Consider the following 17,424-nt stretch of genomic DNA (forward strand, 5'->3'; position numbering starts at 1 on the left):
TTTGAAAATGAATCCTCGTGCATAATTTAGAGAAACAAACAGAAAATATACCACACTTCCGGAGTAACATTAATCCAAACAGAACCACAATTTTCCTGCCCTTTCGTTAATATTGTGAGCAATTTGTAAAATTGTGTGCATTTCCCATTATCATTTTATAGTAAATTCAACCATCATATGTAGCATTATATTCTCAGGAGTGTAATAATCCAATGGGAATTGTTCATGAATAAAACACTTTTTTATGCTGGCGCGCTGCATAAACATTCCCAGCTATCTTCAATCCTTTCATGAGAATGGATTTTTGAACACCATATTTCACCCATTTGTTTGTACTTTTTTATGCCCATTTGATACCTACGTGTCCTACGTTTACATGTATTTGGAAAGCTCGTAGGATTCTGTTGAGAAGTAAAAATATATTTTGACTCGTAAAAAAAATTATAAGATACTGCTGTATGAATTAATAATTTTGGGACCTTCAATCTCAGTTTTTATTTAAATCTTTATAAAATTAAACTAAATGTCCTCTTTCAAATCTTGGACGTATACATATGTAGGTATCAAGGTTTTCATATTAATTCCCAAATCTACATTAATCAATAAATACATATTTATACCACCCACATCAATCATCCATTTACAACAAGCAAGATTACTAAACTGGGAAATTCTGCAAGTTAAATTTTGGGTTTGTTGCAAAGACAGACTATTTTACAAGCATCTCTTAGATCTCTCTAAATTTCATAGCTATATTCTTCCTGAGAATATAACATGTGTTGCAAGCAGCATCTATTTACTTAACATTTGCTTCTAAATTTCACGAGATAAACGCGAACATCACAATGACTCCAAAGAAGCAAAAATAAAATCATTTTTACAATCTTGCTTACAATCGTTGCTCAATTTTATACGATATCCTCAGATTTTTCAATTAAATGTCTCTCATTTTTTTTCGCCCTTTCTTCATAAGCAGGAAATACATAGAATTTGTACATAACAATAAAGTTTGTGTGCATTTTAGAATACAAAGTAACATCACCAAAAACTTCAAGGATGTTTTTATACCTAAATCTGTGAAGAAAAATTCCCCCATGTAAGGGAGGAGAAAGAGAGATGGCAAACTTAAAAGCTGCATTGTGTGTGGAATTTCGTGAACCTTTAAGTTGAGAAAAGCAAAAGCTTTTCCTCGTCCAGTCAAAGTGGAGCCACTTTACCACATTTTATTTACTCGATGCGCAAAGGAAGAAGAATCGGGTGCGATTGTTGGAAAAGACAGACCCATCTGAATCGTCTCAGAAGTATTGCTGCAATAAGCAAAGTTCGTTGGGGTGCTTTTCATACCCACTTTCGCGCGGATGGAATTCTGGGAATTTCCACACCAACAGCAACGCACAAAATCGATGATAACAAGGCGATGCGATGAATTGAGGGGGAGGATGAGGGGGGACGATGCACTATTGTAAAACTTTTACAAATTTCACGTGAAAGATGCATGAGTGTCGTCATCTGTTCCCGGTGCGCACCAACTCAATGTGCAATTAATTATAATTTTAATTTATGTACAACTCAATGCACTTGCTGTACCTCCACTGTCAAATTAAGTATTGTTAAAAGATGGAAATCCTCCTGGGAAAAGACTCCTTTTGCTCAATAATAACATTCCCCCATTAGCAGGTGATTTACATGCGTCTTTTACTCCCATCTGGAAGGTATATAGTTCAATCTGTGGTGTAGTGAGAGCTTTCTTCCATTACCACCCCGTCGTGGAAGAATTTTAAGCACTCACATGAACTGATTAGACGTTCTAATTTTCCAAAAACTTATCATTAATGCGCTTAAAACATTCTTCGCAACAACCTTCACTGTGAACCGAAACATGTGATTTAATTTTATTAATTTTTCGGTACTACCTTTCATACAACGTTGTACAGCATACGCCATTATAAATTGCAACAAAGGCAAAAGTTTGGGAAGAATACATTGATGCTTCGTAGTAAATATGCAAAAATTCTTAGATAAATTTTAAAGCTCCTTAATTATGGGAATTTTTAAATTTTCTAAACACATAAAGGTGTCTTAAATCGTCCTTTAAACATGTGTGTAATTGTTTAAAGCGTTTTGCATGTATATACTAATTTTTAAATCAATCGTAATATAAAACATTGAAATATGTAAATTCAGGAAAATACAAAATTCAAAAACAATTTATATTTCATAACATAAAAATATATTGGCACGTATAATTTTAATTCGAACATGTTGTGTATTACATACAATGACATTTAGTACTATGTATAGCTCTATGTAAAATTTCAACAAGCATTGAGATATTAATAAAAGTGTAATTTACAATTCCATAACACTGTTATGCTTTTTAAGCTCAAACCTAAAATTACCATTGATTTTTCTCCGATAGGATTCAAAAGTAAAACCAACAGTCATCGCATTGTATCCCAAGGAAAACATAGAATCGATAGTGCATTGTCGGAAGGCTTGTTGAATATTTATTTGAATTGACATCGGCAAGGGAGTAACATGCATCAATGTCCAGTATGGGCAGAGACACGACAGGCAGTACGTATACCAGATTTAATTTATGTGGGTAATCCATATGGATCTCATTTTTAAACTATATAGTACTAAGGCTCCAGGTGGATGGTATTGATCAAAATTTTTATTCAGATGCTTCTAAAATCCAAAATTAGATTAGGCAGCTACGTGTGTAGCCTAAAATCGTAACATTCTCTAACATACAAATATACATAACGTATGTTTTTATACTTTTCGATCAATGCTTCACGTTTTATCAATTAGAAAAAGTTTTAAATTAAAAATAAATTATTCTTCTTAAACTAAGCTTAAAGAAAAACCGGGAAAGTATTATCCAAACCTATTTCTAACAATTATAAAATTTTTCTTTCATAGAATACACCAACAGTTTATCAATAAAAATTTTTCCAAATTATTTTGGCAATTTTAATATCAAATAATCATTCAGAAACTCAATTGAACGCTTTAAAATTTAACTCCTCATTGCCACATAAATGGCGAAAAATGTTTTTGTTTGATAAAAATAAAAAAAGGTTTTCAATGAGATTTTCCAATTCTTTTCCCAAAATACAATTTTTTTTTATTTCGGGTTATCTTTCCAGTGGGAATTCCTGGGAAAATTGTCGGGTATGAAAAAAGACAATATAATATATAAGCTATAGGTAGAGGTATACATGATACAGCAATTTAATTACTTAATTCTGTTAATGTGTGAAGAATAAAATTTTATTATTGCAATATCTGAATATAATAAACTTGTGTCAATGGAAAACTTTATTGTCACCTATTTAAAAATTGGTCTTTAGCTATTAAAAAAACGCAATTTTATTCCCCATATTCCTAAAGTTAAACAATAATAATATTTTACACAAATAAAAAGTTAACCCGGTTACGCCGGAATTTTTTGTATTTTTTTATCATCCCTGACTTTGAAATGGTCTTATGAATTTGGTAAGACTTTAAATTTTACCGAATTCATTCGACATTATTTAACATAAAAATTTTGATTGGGAAAATCAGGGTTAAATAGGTATGAATATTGCGTAAAAAATAACCCTGGAAATAACTAAAAGACCGCGGTAATGAAAGTAATGCAATTTTCTTCGCACAAAAAAAAAACAAGATCAGATCATAATTAAATGAAGGTGTGGGTTGATACCATCCCATCTACCAACTATCAGTGTCCATTTTATTTAAAAACTATCCCCATCCAACAATAGCTGCCGTTTTTGAGCGGATGAATTTTATCAGGGAAAATCACTGACCACAGCAGTAAATACAGTATAGCAATTTTGATGTTTAGACAGAGACAAGTCGTGTAATTGCATAAAAAAGTTTGTACGCCCCCGATGTGCACGAAGAGGAGTACATTTGCATCGATGGTTTTCATCTAAATGCGCAATGACACTCTGAATTATAATTTTCATGAAAGTTTTGATTAAATTTCGATTTGTGATGTGAAATCTATGGAGACACTTACCCCCCACGAAATTTTACAAAACTTTCCGCCCCCACTTTGTGTCCCAGTGGGGTTTGCAGTCCCAAATGCCGCACAAGCAACCAAGGGAAATATATTTTTAGGAGGAAAATCGTGGAAGGAAGCATAATTGGTCGCCCATGGAACGATGTGAAAATTGTATGTGGAATGCAAAGAGGAAAAAGTGCGAGAATTCAAAAAAAAATTCTCTTCCCATTTAACCATTTAAAAAATTCCAAGAATACCGTTTTATCCTTTTCTAAGAATCCATTCTGTGTTAATCGACCTAACTACTTAACACTGATTATTTGAAAATTGTCAATAGGAAAAAATTCTTTGAAAATTTCTTGAAGAAAATTCTCAATAAAATTAGCAACCTGATAATAATTTCCTAAAAACTATTGGGCCAAAATTACAATCTGGCTGGAATTTGAACTGAAATTCCAAGCCTATCATGTCTGATTGTAATGCTAAAATATGTATAGTACTTCTAGGTATGTTAGTTACTATAAATTACAAGAGATTCCAAAGATTTCAAGCATTTGAGACCCCAAATTCTTGGACTAAGAGTTAGTTAATGAATGTTGTTCATTTTAACAATTCTGAAATATTTCCCTTTTCTCTTTCCAGTATACTGTTGATTGTGCAATGTGACATACAACATACATATGTAATACCTCGAGCAATCAACATCCAAATGTAATGTTAGAAATGGTAATTGCAAGCGATTTAAGCATGTAAAATCGATGTTATATACATTTAATTAATCATCTTAACGTGTAAAGACAATTTGGCAAAATGTAGTACCTTGGGGGAAGGGGAATTTAGCTCTACTACCCTCATACCTTACTTGATGGGGTTGTAAATGTACATATAGTGCAACAGGGGGATATGTTGTTTATTTGTTTCGTTTGCCCCATGATGAGAATTTACCATGATGTCCATTAGGTGTTCCAGTAGTGGACACTTATGAACATTGCAATTTCCCACTACCTGCGGGTGTCCCCCCGTACATGTAGGTACATGGGAATCGGAGAAAGTTGATTATGTCTAAAAAACATACCGCATACTGCTGTGAGGAAGAGCCAACACCTCTGGAAATCACCCGACAATGAATTGAAGTAGAAACGATAGGATAGAGACACACTATGTGGTTGACATATGCCGAAAGAAGGTATTTCTATTTAGATATCTTTCAAACTCCATATAGGCACACACATCTAGCAACACTCCCTGCCATACCACCCTCTATCCCATTAACCATTTGGATCCTCAATAAACATGATCAATGAGGAAGAATGCCCAACAAGGACAAATGTGATAGTTGTGCAATAAGAAATACCCAATGGGGATGGTGGAAGTGACACGTGGCTTTATTGCATATCCATCCTTCCGCTTCATCGCCAAGATTTCCGCCTCCCTCACACAAAATGAAATTACGTCCCATTCGAAATTTTCATTTGCATTAGTGCGGCATTGCATTTACAGATGGGAATCTTGTTTTGTGAAGCCCCCAACTACATATACCACCCTCCCCTCTTTCACACCCCCGAAATGTCCCACTCTTCCCTCCCCCACATAGAAATTGAATTAAGGGTTCTCCCATGGGAAACTTTAACAAGATTTCATGCCCCAAATTCAACCACAAATTCCCTCAATTGGAGATTGTTTTAAATTATATTGCATTTGCTCCTCAGCATCTTCACTAAATGGAAAGACACACAATGGTGAGCATCTTGTTGCCTTTCACCCCGTTCTTTCAACACTAATTCACTTTCTTTCATTAATTTTTAAGTCTTCTATATATACATAGTTGCTTACCAATGTTCAACGTACACCAATTCTGCGTGAGATTATAGAAGTCAAGCAATACAGAATATGGTTGGTTAGTCTTTAGAAGGGGACACAATTGTCGGCAAAATGCGTGTTGTTGACTTCCTTTTCTTTCTCTCTTTTATCGGGGCTTTTCTCAGAATTTTCCGCATAAAAAATTCTCAATGAGTCACGATCATTTCTCTATTTAAAGACATGAGTTGAATAACCAGAATTCTCGAAAGAACTCTTGCTAGTTTAAATTATCTAAAATGCTTTAAAAAGATCTATCCCAACAAAGGCTCAATCATGATTGAGTCAATAAGTTTGATTAAGGATTGCCCAATAATTGAGAAATCAATTGAGTCAGATCAAATGACTCAATGGATTGATCGAGCAAAGGTAAAGTCTCATTTTTGATGCTTTAGGATAAATCCTTCCGATTGCGTCAGCCTAGGGACGGTAGGTCAACCCAAACACATCCTTTCAATTTTAGGGGCCAGAGCTTTCGACGCTACTGTGCGTCTTTTTGTGGTCAATTTTGTCTTTGTTTGGGAATCGTCGAACGTCCAATTTTCTCTGATCATGCGGATTTTCATGTAGGGGAATTCTCTTTTTTCTTGATTTTCTGTCACTGTACTTTAACTGACTTTTCTTTGGCAATTATCTAAGGCAGAACTACTCCCTAGGCTGACGCAATCGGAAGGATTTATCCTAAAGCATCAAAAACATAAAATTCCCGTCAGATTCATCCCGAGTAAAGTCTCATTGCTCAATATTTAATCCTCCATGCGAACTCAATATTGACTCAATATTGAGTAAAATTTTGTCTCACTCAATAATTGTTCAATTTTCACTCAATTTTTATTCAATATCTTCTCAATAACTCCTCAATTACAGTGACCATGTTGCCATGCGCTGTACTGATTTTTAGTAAGTGACAATTAAGCAACAATTATCCATCCATCAGATTGACCAATAATTGACCCTCTTTTCGGACCCACATTGACTCAGTATTGAGCACAATGATTAATAAAGTATGGAAAATTTTGTTTACTGTATTATAAAAAAATGCTCAGCATAGTAAGTTTACGCCTAACTTAAAATTTTCCAGCGATGAAGCATGTGACGAGGATTTCCTATTACTTTTATCTTAAATTCCTTCTTTTGACCCTTAAATAATTACTTTAAAAAAAATCGAATGTAAATGAAACAGTAAATTAATATACTCATTAAAAAGATCTGGATCATGTAAAAGGCAAATAAAATTTTCCAATTATTTTAATGGTGTTCAATTGAATTGAAAAAATTCCAGCACGTGCTGAAATTTAAATGAACCATTGAGTATATTTTCTTAAAAGGATTTTTCGTCATCCTACATTTTTATTTGGATTCATATTTGGTAATTTTGCCTTAAGAAGGCGAATGAATTAATTCTATATCAATTAAATTCAATTCACTAACTTACATTTCAGTACTAAATATTTTCCTCATTTATTTCAATTTACTCAAAGATCAAACTAAAATGTTAAACCTTAGTTTTCAATATTTTTTAAATTGAAAATAAAAATAAAGAGCATACGGTATTATTTCCATCTTTTGTGTAGCAAAGCATTGTGAAGGTTTGTGTGTTGGAAAAATAAATATTTTTCCCTTCTACAAATATATACAATTCTGTGAAAATTTTCATAGGGTGTGAATGTGGAATTTCGATTTATGGGATACTCCAGTGAGGATCTCATGTTGCAGTAACTTCCAATTCCTTCCGAAATATAGTCGTCGAGTGCAATAAAGTTGCGTACTTAAGACGCATGTAATGCAATCAACAGTGTGAAAACTTATTGCATGCTCTAGCGTGCTTGCCAACATGCCTCCGTCTTGGCAGTGTGACTGTTTCCGGGGGGCCCTTGTATGTATCACCACCAACTCACTAAATTCATTTATTGATTTTCCCCTTGGCAGCACTACGTGGTGCAATGGTGAAGTCCATAAAATCAGCAATCGGTGACGATCTCTAGATTCGAAAAACCATTAATGTCAATAAATATCCCTATGTGAGATTTACTCGAGTCAACTCAAGCAGTATCGGGATAAAGTTACCCCGCAAACATGCTGCCTTCAATTGGCGGGGGTAGGGGGTGGGTAGGTGGAAAATAAATATGGCGGATAAAGTGTGAATTTCTTCATTTACACTCTGAATTGTCGCATATATGTTAAAAAGCAAACAATACGAGAGGAAATCAACTGCTTTTTTTGGCATACACACATATACCGCATATAATGAATGCTGAAAAATGCAACATGGAAAATGCAAACAGAAAATCCATGTGTGTTATCACTAAAAGCCACGGGCAGCTATTTTATTATCCACTCTTATATTCCTCACAATACATTTCACACATATAAATATACAAAATACCAACCCCCGCCAATAGAGTAAGGCGGAAGTTGGGGGTTTAAACGGTTAAAATTCCCATATAGGGGGGTTAGGTGAGCTAACTTAACTTACGAGGTGTTCTAAATAACTTTGAATAGTCCAAACTAATATATAGAATGTTTTTAAAAAGTCAGCTATGTGCTACCCAACATATAACTAACAACAATTTAGAATATTTTGATGAAACTATGAATTGAATTTATTTTTATTAATCCATCAAATTGATTTGTAAGAACAAAAAAATAATCTGTTGCTGATTTTTTTGAGACCTTATCAAAACGAATTCTACTTTTTTTTTTAAATATGCACCTAGTCTCAGATAAGGGATAAACATACATACATTTTATTGCATATTCATATTATTAGTAATAAGAATAAGCTGATGTTGAGGAGCAAGAATATAAAAAGCATTAAATTCAAGTCTAAAAAATGTTTAGGGGAACGTGGCTCAATTCGGACCTCTTAAGGCCTTTTTCAATCCGCTATTACTTAAAACTGACAAAACTTTAAATGTAGAAAGTTATGGGAGTTAAAAGAACATTAAAAGGGCTTTAACATGGTACAAAATTTAAGAATATTGCTTTTTGTTTTATAGCATTTTTTCTCATTCTGCGCGGACCTTAGGAGGTCGGAATTGGCCACGTTCCCCTAAGTTTTATTTCTAAAAAGTCTCAAATTGAGAAAGCCTCAGAAATACTAATCAGAAGTCTAAAAATACTATATTCAAGCCTAAAAGTCGAATTGGATCAAGGAATGTTCATCTGAATATAAGTATTCGGATTATTCGCCACAAAAATTAAAATATTCAGCAGATAAACATCCTTTTGTAATAACCTCTATGTTTCTACATAATTAGGTTTTATTTAAGACTTTTTCCTTTAAATAATTCCTTGTCGTTTAATTTTGGCAAGAAATTTTATCTTAATCCTCTCAACGATTTACTTGGTAATTTTCTAATCTTTGTTTTCATTGAATTCGATGTTGTGAAAAAGAATAAAAGTGTTCCACCGCATAATGGCACTTATAGCACTAAGAACTAAACAATAAAAACTAAAACTAAATTGCGCAAAAGGAGAAAAAAACGTTTAAAATGTTTATTTATGAGGTAAACCTTAGCTCGCTTCGGGGGTGGGAAAAGCACAAAAGAAACGTGAATTTGTAATCCATTGCAACACTGTGTGATCCCTTGCAAGACACCATTAAATGCAAATATTACTTAAGCCCAATGTTTCATTCTAAATCTTCACTGGATTACATTTTGGTCATTGCATATTCCTATGAAGTTGGGAAACCTTTTGGGAATGTGTGAGAGTTGAACAAGAAATGGCGCCATTTAAAATTTATCGCTTTTGTGAAGGGATGATAAGAACACAATTTTAGAATAGGTCAAAGGGCATGGTCTTTTCATTTGTTTATTCAGAGGGAAATGAAAATAAATCTATAGCGAAGAAAAATGCAATCAACTTGATGAGTTTTAAGTGTATTTATGTTGTTTGATGTCTTGCAATTCTGACACCCACATTTGCACCTTTCCTACACTTGTTTTCCCCCGTCATAGTGGTCGCCAGGTAATTTTCCGACAATTACTCCACATCTTGACGTTTATAACGTATGGAAAAATCGGAAAATTGTACAAAATAGTCGTCAGAAGAACATCACGTGTCACACGATACACCCGTCTGGTTTTGGAAGGGTCTTTTCCTGTTTTGGAAAATACGAAAAAAAGTAATCTATCTATATCACACACCCACGCAAAAACCTTCATTTTCTATAAAAATTTCAGCAGGTGTTTCGTAAAATTCAATTTCCCAAGCATAAAATTCCGCATAACAATCCCAAATTATTTTTCCCAATTCAAAGTGACTCAAAATAGAGATTTCGCATTAAAGTGTAATTTCAGAATTAGTTTCCAAGTATCTTTTATGGGAGAAAATTCAATTTTTAACTCCCACAAATGAAGATGTGAAAAAAACTCAACCCCTTCATTAGTTTGTGGCCAAGCACGTGAGCAAGATGGCGTTTTATTAAAATTTCACTGACGGTTAGCGTTGAATGCTAATGTTGTGTGAATTACCGGATTACATGAGTTTTCTGAACCATATGGCTAATAACATATAACACATATCCGCGTTATATAATAACAAATAAAAGAGATGCAAAAAGTATGAGGTATTCGGACCTTTGTGTATTTTTTAATTGTTTAAAAATTATCTTGAAAAAATGTTTATTGAAAAATAAACAAAAAGTTTAACAATGAAAAAAAAGGATAATTCTTTAAACGTAAATTGGTTTGATTTTTTACAGAGCTTTAAACACCAGAATTTCTCTCTCTATTCAAAAAACTGATTTAATCAAGAAACGCTTAAAACCATAATTTTTAAAACAAGATAAAATCACCTTAAAATTTTCTCAAATAAAAGTAATAAAATCATTACTTAAAAGACTTCTAAAAGGGTTCCTTGAAAATATTTTTAAGCTTCTCTTTGATAAATATTTTGTTAAGTATTGCTGTAATTTGTCTTCACAAAATCATCGAAATGAATCCAATCTCCCCTACAAACGGTCAAATATGTAAAATTCCTAAAGTAATGGTATCATAACTATCATAATCAATACATAAATTGCTTCAATAATCGCACGGGAGTTTGCTAATTGAAGCCCTTTTGTAAACATATCTACCTACATATCCTTGGGAATTGATGCACTTGAAAGTGTTAAGCTGGAAAATTTGCAATCAAAATATTTGTCACGTACACCTTCAGCCATTGGTGTTTATAATGTAATGCTACGTTGTTTATTGTTTACCTGTGTACCAGCAAGTATATTAATTCCATTTTACGATTGAGCCATATACAAGAGGATATAGATGAAATTGAGTACATTTGCGAGACCTATTGGACAACAAATTGATGCCATGTTTATTCTATCTCTATGCTAAACCAGTACCACCTTAAGAAATGCACCCACAATTCAATCTGATTTATGCATTGTTGGGGGTCTCATTTAAATTCATCTGGCTCATTTGTGTCTTACCGAAGGAATTTTCACTAAACTTATTTTCTATGCCTCACACAGGTAAAGGTATATATTCTAATGCCCATAAAGCACAGAAGTATGTCTTGGAATAAATACAAGAATTTAATTCTTCACGGTATTCTGGAAATTTTAGACCTAAAGTTCAAAATTATGGGATAATTTAATAAATTAAAAAAAAAATATCGAGACTTTATTAGTCAATTTTCTCAGCTTTTTAAAAAACAATTTAAGAAAAAAATATTTAATTGAATTTCGGAAAATTTGACAAATTGTTCCCTCGAATTTTACAAAATTGAATTAACAATTGAGATAAGAATAAATTGTATAAATAATAAGAAATTCTAGAATTTTTACGATATAAGCAACCTTCCTTATTCCTATAACTCTTAACATAAAAGAAGTTAAAAATGTCATTCAAATTCAAGATCGAGTCTGTGGCCCAACCTACGACGGAAAAAATGAATCATTTTTACATAACAATATAAGGGTTTCAAAAGGACTCAAGTCCTTATACATATGTATGTACCTATATAATTCTGTGTGATTGAATAAATTGAGGAGTTGTGAATTGAAAGGATGACGCTGTAATGTGCAATCGTTTACTCTGTCTGCTAGAGGGACACGTTTGATCGATAAGGCGGCAAAAAAGTTGGGCTTTAAATTATTGTTACAATATCATTCGTTTTATTGTTTGTCTTTATGTTTGATGTTTCAATGTTTTTAGGGAATTTCCCTAAAGGCGTTATATGCTCCAAATCAATGCAACTCAGCAAAAGGGCTTGATTTTTCTTTCTCTTAACGGAAACTTAATTTAATTACGCAAAAACGGGCAAATTATAGAAGAAGGTGATAGAAAATCATTTAAAACTCCTAATTAGGAGAATTTTAAATCCCTCTGTTTCAATCTGTGTGAGCATAAAATTGCAAAAAAGACATTCAAGGAAATTATTGGCAAAAAAATACAAAGTTCCCTTAATAAATCTCAGAGGAATCTCCATCACTTTTTGTACACACAAGAAAAAAGCTGGCAAATTGAGAAGAATTCATTAGTGGAGAAATTGTAATGAAACGTGTCTGTTTTTCTGTACCGTCTCGCAGTACATTCATCATTGCTGTTTTAAAGAGTTTCCCACTATCTAAACACCCCATAGTGTTCATTTATATATTTAATAAGTATTTTACCACGTCCCCTTGAGCGTGGAAAAAGCAAAAACACACGTTTATACCGTAGCGGCTGAATATTTAAGTGAAACACAGAATATGTAAGTAGAAATGTCCCGAGAATGGAAATTATATCTTCACTATATGAGAGATGGCAATTGAATTACATGAACAATCCCCATGGAAAATTATACAGGTGAGAATTTTAATAGTTCAAGGGAATTTCACATGTATGTACTGCAAATTTTCGCATATATGACAATTTTTACTGGTTCGACAGATTTGTTTTACTTGTAAATTATTTCAACATTACTCTGTTTGGTGATATTTTTGTCCATAAAGTTTTACGGTAATGTTTAAAAGCTACACCTACATACATAAGTTTTGAATCCAATATTATAAATTTAATTTGTCTAATAGTCAGTCTAATATTTTAAATTGATAATTTAGGTAAAACAATTTACAAAATTATTGATAAAGAAAACTGATAATTCTAGAAAATTATTAATGGAAAATCTTGTTGCTTTTCAGGTACGAATCTTTTTTTTTTTCAACCCAGTTTTACTTATTGCTATATTTAGTGCCCTCAGAATTTTTTTTTTGATAACTTTGACCGTTTAAAAACTAAAGTTTCAAGTTTCATAAAAGTTAAATGGATTTGGTTGAAGAAAGATTAAAACTTCTTATTGAAAATTTCAAGAATTTTGGTTAAGAATTAACTTTTCTACACAATTTTGAGATCAAATTTCGCAAAAATTTCAAGAAAATCCCAGGCAAATATGGGTTAAGGTCCTAAAGCTAAGAGTTGAAATGAGAAAAAAACGATTTTTGTTTTTCTCGCTAGATTGGCCGAATATTCCTAGTTGGATGAAGTTGAGTTTGAGGAAACTCGCCAGTATCGTTCTTAAACTCAACTTCATCTATTGAAAACGCGCCGTTTTACAGCAAACTATTAGCATAAATGTAAAATAAACCTATACAACTAATAACCCAAAATTTGTAAATTTGCAATGTTCTGCATGTTCTTTTCAAAAATAAATTTAAAAATTGCAATTCTCCCCTTTTTGGCAGTTTGATTTTCAATTCAAGACAATTCAACAAAAACGTTAAAATGTTCCCGCCAGTATCCACAAAAAGACTTTCAATTGAAACGTCCGGGTCACGTCGGAGATTCCTGTAATTTCCCTTCTTTTGCTTTTTGTGCATTTTCCAAGTCAAAAAGCACATGCATCACTCCTGACTTGAAATTTTTCACACAATAGACTCGGTGGATGTATGTAAATGCACACCACCTTATGTGTAAAGAAACCGATGAAACCTTTAGAGGCTGGCAAGTTAACATCTTGATAAATGCTTCGAAGATATTCAATCCAATTAGGAGTTTTGCAGTAAATGCTACCAACTCCTCTTGCAGGCGGAGAAGAAGACATAAGAAATTATTTGTTGGAACTTTGGTGGATATGGTTCCACGGTGGGGTAAGAAGGTAAGTGGAGAAGGTTTTAGTCTCTCTCACGGAGCATTTCCACAACGGGGGGGAATTGAAAATTGAATACGGGTCGAGTGGATGTAACGTATAAGGGGAATGTATTATTCAGTAGTATATACAATGCGGATGCGGGAAGTGCAAGGTGCTCGGATTGCAGGTCCAACAATCTAAATTTATCAGAAGAAAAGTGCTTGAGTTTTCACTGCCAAATCTGACCCTCATTGTATGATATTCTTGGGCCAAAGTCTCGGGCTCGTGAAGTTTTACATCCATCTCAGGAGAGTGCTTTTATGCTTGGCGGCAATTTTACCTCCCCATTGAGCACCACCACCCCACCTCGGCACCCCTCAATGAATGTTCAAAATTGTTTCGTAAAATTCCTCAGCAATTCAATATGAAAACCTTTGACCATTTTCCGGGAGAATCCTTTTGATGCACTACTCTCTCTCTCCCTCTGCAAGACCGTGCGAGGTTTCCTGAGGCACGAACTTGGGAAGAGGGCAAGTGAATCTTGCACAAGTCAAACATGCCTCAGGAAGGAATTTCTTTTTAAGCAAGTCAGAGGCAGATACCACTATAAACCCATACATCATATCTCATACCAATTGCCCATGGGATCTGGGATGGTACAACATTTATATCACTTACCAAAATTATTATTATATACATACATATAAATTTTATAGGATATATATAGCATGGCACAGACTGTACCTGGTTGATTGAAGAAAGTTGATTGAAGAATGTTGATTGTTGAAAGATGAGTTGATTGAAGGCTTCGTCCATGATATGGATAGATAATTTAATTGAAGACATTCCTTTTCCATATTCACTTGATTTTAATATTGTCGATTAAAGAATTATTTTTTATTTTATTTTAATTAATACGGCTTTAATTGCAGATCTGTATTTTTAATTTTTTTTTAATATGCATTTGATATAATAAATGTTGATTGATAATGAAGAATATGTCTTTACTGCAGCTACCTTTTTTAATGTTCTACTAGCATTGAAGCATGTCTACGTTTTATGACGGCATTCTATCTAAATCGTTTTCCCTTTTTAGCGAAACTTTCTACATTCTACTTGACTATATGTTGCTTCTGTTGCTCTTGCACTACATTTTTCCTTATATATTTGGCGAAAAAATTTCAATGACTTGTCCGTTACTTTATATCATCGCTATGCATACAAAAAACTCACTATACTGGAGCAAATATATCTCTTGAAACTCCGCGAGTAAATTGTATTTTTTTTCTTAAATTCTTTTCTCGGCAATAGGAAAAGATCTCAAATGGATCTTTTCCTCATTTCGAAACTTTTTTTTTTGTACTGTAACTCTTGCTCATATTCCGTATCTTGTATATTCTTCTTTTTAAACAGATGAAAACAGAATGATGCATGCTTATTACTTGGTTTTGTTTTAAAGAAACCTTCCGGTTTTAGGTTTTAATTTAAAAATTCTATTGTAGCATTGTTTACGCGGGATCTGCTGGGGTGGTTGGTTGTAGCTTTCATACAGGTTGTGGGTTCTCCTTGTGTGTACCCAAGGATGCCATTCTAGCTCCATGTTGTACTTTGCACCACGTTGTAGAGAGGCAGCAAAACATAACGTCTTGCATATTGATTGAAGATAGTTGATTGAAGAAATTATTATTCATTTTTGACGACTAATGTCGTCGTACTGTGCCATGTTTTGAAAGCAAGCCAACAAGAAATAGCTTCACTTACCTCTGTGGAGACTGAGCTGACAGCGGTCGCTGATGTGCCATCGATGTCTCCTGCTCACGTGTGTGATGCAGGTGATGATGCGCAGATACAGGTATGGTCGGCGATGATGGAGGGTCATTGGTGGTGTAGCGCTTGAGGTTTAAAACCGAAGTCGGTGGGCTGTCTTCGCGCGGGGATACCAACGAGTGTGGTTGTCCCCGATACGGTTGAAAGGGACCACCGTACATATTCGGTGGTGACATCATATTGAAATCACTCTTCGGCGTCTGCAACAAATGAGAAAAAAAAAACATTAATATTGATTTGAAAAAAAATTCTTCTTTCTTTTAAAAACTAACAACCGGAAATCACTAGGCGTCTCCATTGCAATTTGTCTCAATTTTATATTAATGTAAAACCATCGAGAATAATGAAGCGTATCCTTCTTTTCTCTGGAGCGTTTTGAGCCAAAGTAATATTTTCTATCATTGAAAAAATATCTTGAATTTTTCTGAAAAATTACTCTAATATCACTAACCCTTAATGACAAAAGCAATAACACCTTGATGTAGTTTAACGACAAACAATAGGTATAAATATCCGTTCGATTAAATCACATCATGTAAACCTCCTCCTACATTATTAGCCCGTCAAACTTGGATTACATTTAAAATCGTTAGATGACAAGAGCAGCATGTCACACACTGTTTGCCAACACCCATTCAATGGGTGCTCTTATATTGGTAAATAAACGAACACTCATTGGTCAAAATGAGAGAAATTAAGCGAAATCAAACTTTTTTGTTTTTCAAAAAAAATCAATTAAATTACGTGGGTTTGCTAACATTATTATTGAGTGAAAATAACCACTGAGTCTAAGTTTTTCAAGCCTGGCCTAAATTTCTAAAGTTAGGCCTAATTTTTTTTAGTGGGCCTAAATTTTTTATGCTAAAACAAATTTAGGATTGATTTTTCCGAATTTGGATGAGCGAAAATAGTCAGGTGCATATTTTGAACGTCTTCGGGAATTCAAATTAGTAAAAATCATCTAAGAATGCATTCAATTTCGATTAAGTCTGACCTAACTTCGAAACTCTAAGAAACTTATAATTGACATAAAAAAACTAAAGTTCAGTTAAAGAAACTTTAGCCTGACTTAAGAATCAGAATAAACCAGATTTAGAAATGACTTTCACTCATTCGTCTCACAGTTTTCCTAGGTACTTTAAAACAAAGAATTTCTTTCCCGTAAGTCAGGCTTATCGGACTTATCAGTACATTTCCTACATTACCTTTACAATGCTCATGTAATAAATCTATCTATTTTGGATATAAATATCTATAAATGTTTACTACCCGTTTCAATTTTCTTCCTCCCCCAACAGTTTTCCAGTGGATTTTATCGTTCAAATTGTATCTTTAATACTCTACTGTTGTATAATATTTCAATACAATTCACAATTGCAATATCTTGAAATATTCAATAAAATATAGGGAGCTATATAAGTACAAATGAGCGTGGTCGTGGAAAGAATTGATATTTATCACTATTTTATATCACGCAAAGCTATCAAAGAGACTTCGTTAAGAAAAAAATACAACACTTGCTAATAACCTACAATTTTTTATGACTAATTATTAATTTGTTAGAAGGTAATTTACATCACACTAGACTAATTTAGTTACAGAGAAGTTATATGTATTTATTTATTCATTTGTCCTAAACCCCCAGAGCAAAAATTATTATTTTT

The 17,424-nt window shown here is 33.3% G+C and overlaps 1 protein-coding gene across 5 annotated transcripts in view; it reads right to left on the minus strand.

Moving 5' to 3' along the window:
- LOC129787249 (sex determination protein fruitless) overlaps window positions 1-17,424 on the minus strand; it is a 112,043-nt gene that overhangs the window by 62,231 nt on the left and 32,388 nt on the right. For 4 of the 5 annotated variants that reach the window (XM_055822685.1, XM_055822689.1, XM_055822684.1 and 1 more), the window contains exons 2-3: window positions 15,695-15,960; window positions 14,678-15,578 (exon numbers count right to left, since the gene is read on the minus strand). In XM_055822685.1, the coding sequence (XP_055678660.1) occupies window positions 14,678-14,790 (113 nt within the window). In that variant the 5' untranslated portion in view covers window positions 14,791-15,578; window positions 15,695-15,960. Of the gene's footprint in view, window positions 1-14,677; window positions 15,961-17,424 lie in introns of all 5 variants that reach the window. The other variant, XM_055822683.1, reaches the window with a different exon arrangement.

Source organism: Lutzomyia longipalpis, chromosome 1 (assembly GCF_024334085.1).
Source record: "Lutzomyia longipalpis isolate SR_M1_2022 chromosome 1, ASM2433408v1".
Lineage (NCBI taxonomy): Eukaryota > Metazoa > Arthropoda > Insecta > Diptera > Psychodidae > Lutzomyia > Lutzomyia longipalpis.